The sequence below is a fragment of the Cebus imitator genome, unplaced genomic scaffold (assembly GCF_001604975.1).
Source record: "Cebus imitator isolate Cc_AM_T3 unplaced genomic scaffold, Cebus_imitator-1.0 Scaffold444, whole genome shotgun sequence".
NCBI lineage: Eukaryota > Metazoa > Chordata > Mammalia > Primates > Cebidae > Cebus > Cebus imitator.
The window spans coordinates 2,718,681-2,729,590 of record NW_016107759.1 but is presented as its reverse complement, the minus strand read 5'-3'; the positions used below and the strand labels follow the sequence as shown (position 1 = coordinate 2,729,590).

Here is a 10,910-nt window from a genome sequence, read left to right as displayed (position 1 = left end):
TCTCTGCTAAAAATACAAAAATTAGCTGGGCATGGTAGCAGGCACCTGTAATCCCAGCTACTTGGTAGGCTGAGCCAGGAGAATCACATGAACCTGGGAGGCGGACGTTGCAGTGAGCCAAGATCATGTCACTGTACTCCAGCCTGGCTGATGGAGCAGGACTCCATCTTGAAATATATATATATATAAATATATATGTATATATTTTTTAATAATAAGTGAAATTTAGCTTACTATAAATATTTTACTTTATAACCTTTCCATTTTTTTTAACTTTTTCACTTTTATAGTAACACTTAGCCTAAAGCAAACACATTATACAGCTATAAAGAAGTATTTGCTTTCTTTACATTCTTCAATAAACTTTTCTCTATTAATTTTTTTTTTCTTTTACTTTTTAAACTTCTTTGTTAGCGGCTACGACACAAACACACACATTAGCGTAGGTAGGCCTGCCAGGGCCAGGATCTCAAATCACTGTCCCACCTCCACGTCTTGTCCCACTGGAAGGTCTTTAGGGGCAATAAACGCATGGAGCCTTCATCTCCTGTGATAATGCCTTCTTCCAGACACCTCCTGAAGGACCTGCTTCAGGCTGCTTACAGGTAATTTTTTTTTTTTTTTAGTCTGAGTCTCACTCTGTTGTCCAGGCTGGAGTGCAGTGGCACGATCTTGGCTCACAGCAAGTTCCACCTCCGAGGTTCAAGCGATTCTCCTGCCTCAGCCTCCCCAAGTAGCTGAGACTACATGTGCCCATCACCACACCTGGCTATTTTTTTTTTTTTTTTGAGATGGAGTCTTGTGGTTGCCAGGCTGGAGTGCAGTGGCACAATCTTGGCTCACTGCAACCTCCATCTCCCAGGTTCAAGCAATTCCCTTGCCTTAGCCTCCTGAGTAGCTGGGACTACAGCTGTACACCACCACACCCAGCTGATTTTTTTGTATTTTAGCAGAGACAGGGTTTCACCATGACCAGGATGGTCTCGATCTTCTGACCTCGTGATTCGCCCGCCTTGGCATCCCAAAGTGCTGGGATTACAGGCGTGAGCCAACACGCTCAGCCCTACAATTAATTTTTTTTTTTTTTGAGATGGAGCTGTGTCACCCAGGCTATTGTGCAGTGACATGATCTTGGCTCACTGCAGCCTCCACCTCCCTGGCTCAAGCAATTCTCCTGCCTCAGCCTCCCCACTAGCTGGGACTACAGGCATGCACCGCCACACTCAGCTAATTTTTGTATTTTTAGTAGAGATGGCATTTCACCATGTTGGCCAGGCTGGTCTCAGACTCCTGACCTCATGATCCGCCCACCTCAGCCTCCCAAAGTTCTGGGATTACAGGCGTGAGCCAACGTGCTCGGCCCTACAGCTAATATTTTCATATACATAAATAGAAGGGGCCGGATGTGGTGGCTCATGCCTGTAATCCTAGCACTTCAGGAGGCCCAGGTGGAGTTAAAGGCCGGGAGTTCAAGACCAGCTTGTCAACATGGTGAAACTCCATCTCTACTAAAAATGTGAAAAGTTAGCCAGGTATGGTGGTGGGCACCTTGTGGTCCCAGCTACTTGGGAGACTGAGGCAGGAGAATCACTTGAACTCGAGAGGCGGAGGTCGCAGTGAGCCGAGACTGCACTGCTGCATTCTTACTCTGGGTGACAGAATGAGACTTTGTCTCAAAATAAATAAATAGGAGTACACCCTAACAATAAGAAATACTGTTAGTAAATACATCGATCAGTAATATAGGTGTTAATTATCATTATCCAGTAGTAGCATAATTGTATGTTCTAGACTTTTTTTTGAGACGGAGTTTTGTTCTTGTTGCTCAGGCTGGAGGCCAATGGTACAATCTCAGCTCACTGCAACCTCCGCCTTCCAGGTTTAAGTGATTCTACTCCCTCAGCCTCCCAAGTAGCTGAGATTAAAAGTACATGCCACCACGCCCAGCTAATTTTTGTATTTTTAGTAGAGACAGGGTTTCATCATGTTGGCCAGGGTAGTCTCCAACTCCTGACCTGGTTATCCTCCCACCTCGGCCTCCCAAAGTGATGGGATTACAGGCATGAGCCACCGCACCCGGCCCATGCTTTGCTTTCTTGGCAGCTGTGTGGTTTGCTCGTCGCCCCCACTGCTGGGCCTCTGTATGGGCCCCCCACCCTTGCCCTGTGGGCCGTGGAGTTCTTAGAAGCACACGCCCTGGCCCTGGGTGGGTGCCTGTCAGCGGAAAGAGATGCACCATGGGGCTCTCTCAGCCACTGTGCCCTGAATACCTCCCCTTTCTCCAGACCCTCAGCCGGGTTCTACCCCTACTCCCAGAGCCTCCCCGGATCCAGGAGCACAGACGGAGGAGGTGCTCATGTGCCGCCAGGGGAATAAGGCTGGCATGCAGGACACAGGAAGAGCAAGCTCAGGACCCGAGAGCTCGTGAGGGCACGAAAGGAGCCTGGGCCTCAGGAGTGGGAGCTTCCTGCAGGCGATGGCCCTGCCCAGCGGCACGGACGACTCCCAGCTGCCCAGAGCATCCCCAGGGCTAAAATGGATGAAACGGATTCATCATGAACCCAAAGCTGCCCCTGACCCCCACCTCCCACTCCACCCTCTGGCATAAGCATTGGTCCCAGTGACAGAGACTGCAGAAGTCAGCCATTTCCAGTTTGAGAGGAACCTTCTAGAAAGGCAGCATCCCGCAGAAATGAACCACCACATTCCTGAGGTCAGCAAAGTTGCAGCCCCTCCCTGCACAGCTTCTGCAGGGACAGGGGAAGCATCCCAGGCCTTCATGGGGTCCCCGGCCTGTCCTGGGCCATGGCCCAGCGGCTGCAGAGGAACCCACCTGGAAACCCAGCTCCTTAGGGGAAGAAGGCACCTGGGGCAGGCTGGCAGACAGGAGAAGGGACTCAGGCCTGGGGAGCCAGGAAAGGGGTAGGGACGGAAGCTCCAGGGGGACTCAGTTCATTTTAAGTCACTCACCTGTGGCCCGGCCCCCTTCTGGAGCCCAGGATGTTTCCATCTGGGGCTTGTGAGGGGCCTTAGATCTGGCCACGTGGCCCAGGGGAAACTGACCTTTCCCCAAAGCACCTCTGCTCCTGCACAAAGGGGACTCAAAGGTGCTCACCACCATGGAACCCCACAATCCAGGCTTCACCCCAGGCGGGGGTCAGCTTCCCCATCCCTCCCCTGGCTCTGGCCTGCACAGCCACCCTGAGGAGCCAGGGAGGGAGGGAGTCAGAGGCCGCCTTGCCCTGACCTTCCAGCCCCATGCTCTGACCACAGGGCAACCGGCCCAGCCCCAGGCAGAGGGGCCACTCAGAACCAGTGGCCGCAGGCCCATCCCCCCACAGAGGGCTGGGGTCAGCAGCCCCAACTGAGCTCTGAGGACCCCCAGGTCAGGCAATCAGCCCAGTGAGGACCCCTTCCCCAGGGGGAGGGAGGAAGGTTCTCCCACCACTCCCTGCAAACCGGGAAACTCAGAGGTCCCATGGTTGGGCCTCGAAGGAAGTGCTGGAACAGTGAGAGGCAGGCAAGCTGCTGGCCCTTTCTTGTCCCCTCTCTTCCTCTACCACAGCTATGGGGCTTCATAAATATTTTCAGGCCCTTGGCGGGGGGGGCCCAGGGGCTGACCCCTCCCTGTGTCCCCTTTGGGGCTGAGTTGCTGGGGCCAGGGCCTGCTCAAGGCTTCCATGCCCATGTGTGCAAGGCTCAGGGCGGAGAGCATGGCCACCCGGTCCCACCCACCCGTCCCAGTCGGCCAGAAGGGACAGGAGTGCCAGGGCTTTGTGAGGACCCTTGAGGTGGAAGCAGCCTCCTCCCCAGGCTTCTCCGAGCCCCTCCCTGGACTCCCAGGGCTGTGAGGACCCCCACCCCAGCCCGTGACCCACTCTATCCCAGTCCGGCTGGGGCAGGAGGGCTGCAGATGCTCCAGGCCCCTTCCCCTCCACAGGGCGGAACAGGAAGAGGGTAATTGAATCAGCACTTCTAGACCCATCTGGAACATTCCAACATGGAAAACCCACGAAGCAGCTAGGGAAGCAATTTAGGGACTTTAATTAAAGGCTGGTGACTCTCCCAGGGAGCCCCTCCCCGCATGGAGTCCATAGGTCCCCCCACATCTGCCCTCCGTGTGTTCAGAGGCACAGCTGGGCACCTCACCCTCATGGGGTGCTGGCGGTTAGGTGGAGCTCCACTTGCAGGGTGTAGAACATGCCAGCCCACCCTCTCCCCTTGCTGCTTCCAGGGCCTGCCCCCCAGGCCCTGGGCTCAGGCCCCAAAGCCAGGCAAACCAGTGCCCTACCCCTCACAGCTCTGTGTCGGGAAGGGAATAGCGGGGTGATTTGGTGGGCTCAGAAAAGGAACTCTAAACAGAGGGAGGAAAGTAGCACAGCCTCAGTGAAAGCACAGCTGCCCCTCAAAGGCTGCCTCCATCTCCGTGGGCACCTTCTGCAGGGAAAGGCATTCCAGGCAGAGGGAACAGTGCATGCAAAGCCCATGAGTTCGGACAGAGCACAGTGGCAGAAGGAGCTAGCAGGTGCCAGTGTGGCAGGCATTTTGGAATCAGGGGCACACATAGGGCTGAGGGGCCGGCAAGGCTTACAGGGCCGTAACAGCTGTGGTCAGGAGTCTGGTTTTCATCTTAAAACCAATAAGGGGTAAAGGCGGGGATCAAAGCATTGTAAAATACTAGGATCTGGTTTACTCTGTGACTTCCTCAGGCTGCCATCCAGAGAGCTCACTGTAGAACAAAAGAGATGCTGGGACAATGGAGAGCAGCCCGTGAAACTGCCCCGGCGCGAGAAGGGTGTGTCTGGGAAGAAGAAATCCACATGCACTCAGTGGGAACTGGGTCACCAGGAGCCAGGGGCTGTCCTGTCTCCCTCCCAGCCCTACCACCCAGGGCAGGCAGCCGGGCTGTCTTCACAGGGGGCACCTGTGCAGGGGGTGGGGACAGAGCAGCCAAGCCCAGTGATCCCCTCCGGGCAGGGATCCCAGGTGGAGTCTCTTCCCTCCTCCCGTGGCTGCTGTCAGTCAGGGGGGCTCTTTCCCCTCCACCCACATCAGAACTTCCAGGCCTATGACTTGTCCACATCTGGGGCCACATCTGCCCACCATGTTGCCACTGCAGTCTCTGGGTGGGTGCTTGGAGTGGAGCCCGGAATCTGCCTCTGTTGTGGCCTGGGACGGAGGGGCCTGGAGGAAGCGCCTGCCCCTTAGGGCAGCTGCAGACAGATGGGAGAGGCCACTGGGCCCAGAAACTAACAGGAACGGAGGTGGGTGTCCAGACGCAGCCTCTGCCTCCCCTCCTCACCCAGCCGTCGTGTGGCAGAGACAGTAGCTGTGGTCATGGATGGAGCCACTGGCTCAAAGCCAGAGGGCAGGGAGGCTGACAGGCGGCCCTCCTACAAATCCTTCCTCACTGCCTGTATCTCTGGGCCTCCAAGAGAGGCAGAAAGACCACATCAGGGCTGTGGGACTCAAGGCTCAGCCAGGCTGTGGAGACCACAGCCAGGCCCCGAGACAGGCCTGGAGCTGAGCCCAAGCAGCCCCAGGGTCATCATCAGGACAGCTAGCTGGTGGGCACCTGGAAGACCGCACGTGGCCAGGAACAGGTGAGAGTCATGATTGAGGAGACCCTCCCGTGCCTGGGACATGGGGTGGACGAGGCACCCCAGCCTTCCTGAGTCTGGCCTCATTTATGAGCAGGCAGCTGAGCTGCAGATGGCCACTGGTTCCAGCCCTGTCCCCAGCGGAGGGCGTAGAACACAGAACTAGGGCAGCAGGAGCCTGGGGGAGTGGGTGGGGCCAGGGAGTGGGTGGGGCTCTACAAGGAGGTCTAGGAGGTAATTAATCATCGCTCAATACTCGCTGCTTTCACAAACACTCTCGCAGTTCCACAGAAAGCTTCAGAAGGAAGAGTCTACTGCGCACCTGGATGCGGGATGAACCAAGGTGGTAGGTGCAGACCCGACTTTAATCCTGCCCCACCAGTCCACAGAGCAGCCTGCGGCCTCAGTTTCCTCATCCTGAACATGAGGACGGCCTTGCCCAGCCTCCCAGGTCTGAGAAGTGTGTGGCCCCGAATGTCACTACAGCTAAGCTGCATGTCACTGGGCAGGCCCTAAGCCTCTCCAAGCTCACATGCTAGACCTGACAAGGCACACCGCCCACCTCTGAGGGTGTACAAAGAATGAGTTTTGGGCTGCGTGCGGTGGCTCACACCTGTAATCCCAGCACTGGGAGGCCGAGGCAGGCGGATCATTTGAGGTCAGGTGTTCGAGACCAGCCTGTCAACATGGCAAAACCACATCTCTACAAAAAATACAAAAATTAGCCAGGCATGGTGGCAGACGCCTGTAGCCCCAGCTACCTATGAGGCTGAGGCAAAAGATTCACTGGAACCCGGGAAGTGGAAGCTGCAGTGAGCTGAGATCACAACACTGCACTCCAGCCTGGACCACAGAGGTTTTCTCCGTCTCAACAACAACAAAAAAGTTTTGGGTGACAAGAGGCACACAGTCAGTGCCCAGTGGAGTTCACTGGTATGGTTATCACATCCCGCGGGGTGGCCCCTCCACCCTCCAACCTCGGGATCTTGGGGAAAAATGTGGTTCCAAGCTTTTTTTTTTATTTATTATTATTATTTTTTTTCGAGTCAGGGTCTCACTCTGTCACCCAGGCTGCAGTGCAATGGCATGATCTCAGCTCACTGCAACCTCTGCCTCCCAGGTTCAAGTGATTCTCCTGCCTTAGCCTCCCGAGTAGCTAGGACTACAGGTGCCAGCCACCACACCTGGTTAATTTTTGTATTTTTAGTAGAGACTAGGTTTCACTATGTTGGCCAGGCTGGTCTCGAACTCCTGACCTTGTGATCCGCCCTCCTCAGCCTCCCAAAGTGCTGGGATTACAGACAGGGGCCACCGCACCGGGTCCCAAGCTTTATTTCTTAACTATTCCTCTCCGGGCAGCATGTGCACACAGCCTGCTCTGGCCGGGTGAACGGGTGTCAGTCAAGGTGCTGGGCATCCCCAGGGCACCACTCAGCCCCAGCCAAAGTCCTGGCCTGTCATCTGGTAGAACTTGCGGTTGAAGGGCCGGTAGAAGTCCTGCAGGCGCCGGACCACGGCCTGGGACACGCGCGGGTGGGGCCGGCCCTTGGACTTGCCCAGGCAGCGGGGCCGGCGGCTGCCCTGGGCCTTCTGGAGGCAGGGGAAGCCCTTGGTGACGTTGAAGTAGAAGTGCTTGTCCGTGACGACCCGTTTAAGGCCCAGGAAGTCCTGCACGCGGCCGACCTCTCCGGCCGGGTCACTGACCAGGCGCTCCCCGCTGACGAACAGGAAATGGGACAGGGGGAAGTAGCGCAGCCAGTTGTCCAGGTGCTGGGCATACAGGCCGATGCGGACGGCGCTCCAGGCCGTGTCCACGGGGCCCAGGCCGTGGCGGAAGGCCAGGGCGCGGAAGCTGGGCAGGCCCGGGGTCTTGGAGAGCGTCTGGGCATAGTCGGAGATGGCCCGGGTCACGGGGTTCCGCACCACCACAATCAGCTTCGTGTCCGGGGACATGGCGTGGATCCGGCGGGGTGCCTCTCGCGTCACGAAGTAGCTGGGGGTCTTCTCCATGGTGATCTGCCCGTCCAAGGTTCGGGGCATCAGACTCCTGTGGGATGGGTGTGAGCAGAGGGTGCCTCAGCCTCCCTGGCCCTAGACCGGCCCCCAGGAGACGCCCAGGCCTCCAAGGTAGGCAAGGCTTCCTCCCCGCCCGGCCCACCCCTCCTGACGTGCGTGGCTGGGCAGCCTGGAACTTGTACTGTGAGGGTGCCCAGCCCAGCGCCGCCTGCCCTGCCTCCTGCTGCTCTGAGGATGAGGGTGATGGTCGCCCCAACACGCCCCTCACCACCCGTGTATCTTCCCTACACAGTCTCTGCCATCCTCCCCTCCAGTGCCCGCTCCCTCCCACTGGACCCACACTCTCCCGGAACCAGGCTGCCCCGAACTCCTTTCTCACTCCAGACCAAGGACCCTGAGGCCAGCCCACCTAGACTTCCCACTCCGCAGGCCTCTAAGCCGTCATCCCTCCAGGTTCCCCTTTCACTCAGTGGCTGAGAGCATCCCCTAAATCACCAATTATTGGCAATGTCCTCAACATAAAGTAGCCCTCCCCGCCCCACCCTGATGTAAGTACATCTCTCCCCGCCATCTTAATTTATTTATTTTTTGAGACAGTCTTGCTCTGTCACCCAGGCTGGAGTGCAGTGGCGTGATCTCAGCCCACTGCAACCTCTGCCTCCCAGGTTCAAGTGATTCTCCTGCCTCAGCCTCCCAGGTAGCTGGAATTACAGGCACTCACCCCCACACCCAGCTAATTTTTGTGTTTTCAGTAGAGACGGGGTTTCGCCATATTGGCCAGGCTGGTCTTGAGCTCCTGACCTCAAGCGATCCACCCACCTCAGCCTCCCAAAGTGCTGGGATTACAGGGCTGAGCCACCCCGCCCAGCCTCTCTCCCCATCTGTTTTTTGTTGGGTTTTTTTTTTTTTTTTTTTTGAGTTGGAGTTTCACTCTGTTGCCCAGGCTGGAGTGCAATGGCATGATCTCGGCTCACAGAAACCTCCACCTCCCAGGTTCAGGCAATTCTCCTGCCTCCACGTCCCCATTAGCTGGGATTACAGGCACGCACCACCACACCTGTCTAATTTTGTATTTTGAGTAGAGACAGGGTTTCTCCATGTTGGCCAGGCTGGTCTCAGACTCCTGACCTCAAGTGATCCACCCTCCTCAGCCTCCCAAAGTACTGGGATTACAGACGTAAGCCACCTCGCCCGGCCTCTCCCAATCTTTAATTGTAGGTCTGCAAATTCTCATCAACCTGGACCTGGACTCGGGAGGCCAAAAAGCTACCAGCAGAGCCCAGCACATGTGAGGAAAGTCGGAAAAGTGGCCGTGCCGGTCTGAGGATCCTTCCCAAGACCCTGGGCCGCTGTGGCCCCCCAGGTCTTGCCAGTTGCCTTGGTGCCAGTCTGGGGAGGGGGCCTTTCTGAGCTCCTCATCATTCTGACACAGGGGAGGAGGGCACTGGCCCACTCCCAAGGTCCCGGGGGAATCAGCCGACCTTACCCCAGGACTGGCCTACCTGGGCAGAGAGCCCATCCCGGTGCCCAGCCCAGGCAGGCCCAGGCACCCCCAGCAGTGTCCAGGGCAGCACCTGCCAGCCAGGTAGTGCGGGGTGAGGTTGGGCAGGGCAGGGCGTGGCAGGTCAGCTGAGCAAACAGCTCCAAGGGAGAGCTGGGGAAGGGTGGGAACTAGGTCAATAGAGGCAGAGGCTGTGGGACCTGTGTTAGGGAGGGGTGCCCTGCCCGGCCATGCCCAGCCCTGCCTTCTGCCCTCTGAGGGGGCTTCCCGCACCCCTGCTGACTGCCCCAGGAGTGCTCCCTGCTGGGAGGCTGACGTGCCAGGAGTGACCCCCAGACTCAGGACCTGAGTCCCCTTTTCCTGCTCAGACCCCCAGGAAAACTCAGCTGGGGTGCTCAGCAGAGAATGCTGGAGGTGGGACAGGATGTGTGTGGATGGCAGGAGAGAATCCAGGCTTTCTCACACCACCACCCATAAGCAGGGCAGAGTCGGGGTGGGTGGCACGGGAGCCCACTGGCCCCTCAGAGCCAGGCCCTGGGCAGAGCTGACCTACAGACATCACCAGACAAGTCCTCCTCCATCTTGGTGGCAGAGGGAGCAGGGACTACCTCTAGCCGCCTGCTGCCACTTTGGAGGCAGCCACACTGAGACTGGAGGGGGAGGGGTGCCAGGGGTGAGCGTGGGGCTCAGCCCTCCCTCTTCCCACCCTTGGGGGCTGCCTCCTTCCAGCCCACCTGGAAGGGTGGGGTGGGTCCCCGAACCCCTGCACTCCCCATCCCACCTCCTGCAGCTGGAATCCACGTGGGAACTGCACCCAGCATCCCAGGAACAAACACAGAGACTTTGGGTGGTCTGAGGCACAGCAGCTCAGGGCACTCCTGTCCCTGAGAGGAGGTCATGCGAAGGGGAGGCACCCTCCCACCACGGGACCCCAATGACAATACCCACAGAGAGAAGCCAGGGAGGGCAGACCCTGCCAGGCCTCATCAGAAGTCACTGCCTCCCTTTATACCCCTCTGCCAGGAAGGATGCCCCAGGCCCTTCCCTCCCATCATGGACACACCCTGACCCCAGGCGCTGGGGGAGACCAGGAGCCCGCCCCTTTCCTTTCCCAAAGGCCACACCAGTGAATGAATATCCTCCTCTTCACGCTGCTGGAGAGACCAGCACCGACGCAGGAATGTTCGCCCCCCCCAGGCTTTCTCTCCAAAGAGTCAAAGAACTCTGAATCGGGATGGAGTTCCCAGACCCCCTGCCGTAGAAGGGGGGTGGGAACACGGGGAGGTGGTAAGGGCTTTCGAGGCCCCCTCTTGCACAAACCAGCTCAGAGATTTGAGATCTTTGGGATCAATTACTTTCCCTCCCCAGGCATCAGAAGCCCGTCCTAGCCCGGGTGTGGATGAGGGTGGGAGAGATGGGGGAGGAGGGAAGGGAGAGGACTCAACCTCTGTGTGACAAACATCTGACAAGTTGCCCTGAGGACCCTCCCAACCCTCCCTCCCTGCGGAGCCCACCTCATCTGGTGTGCATTTCCCTGCAGCTTCCATCCAGCCCTGGGTGACCCTCCCTCCTCTGTCTCAGCCTCCCTCCTCCTGCCCCACACCTCGGGCCTGGGACTCAGCAGATGACAAAGCCAGAAAGTGCTGTGGGATTGCATCCCACCACAGGAGCCTCTCTCCGGGACTGATGGGAAGTGGAGTCCCACAGAAGCCCAGGTCCCTCCCTGCACGCACTGCTCTTGCGCCCCAGGAACTAAGGGGTTCCCCTACTCACCCCACTCCTTGCCTCTTCTT

The 10,910-nt window shown here is 57.8% G+C and overlaps 1 protein-coding gene across 1 annotated transcript in view; it reads right to left on the bottom strand.

The window, feature by feature from the left end:
- Positions 1 to 6,915: 6,915 nt before the first annotated feature.
- Positions 6,916 to 10,910, bottom strand: part of HS3ST6 (heparan sulfate-glucosamine 3-sulfotransferase 6) — a 5,875-nt gene continuing 1,880 nt past the window's right edge. The window contains exon 2 of the mRNA XM_017511072.2: positions 6,916 to 7,647. Coding sequence (XP_017366561.1) covers positions 7,032 to 7,647 — 616 coding nt within the window. The 3' untranslated portion in view covers positions 6,916 to 7,031. The remainder of the gene's footprint in view (positions 7,648 to 10,910) is intronic.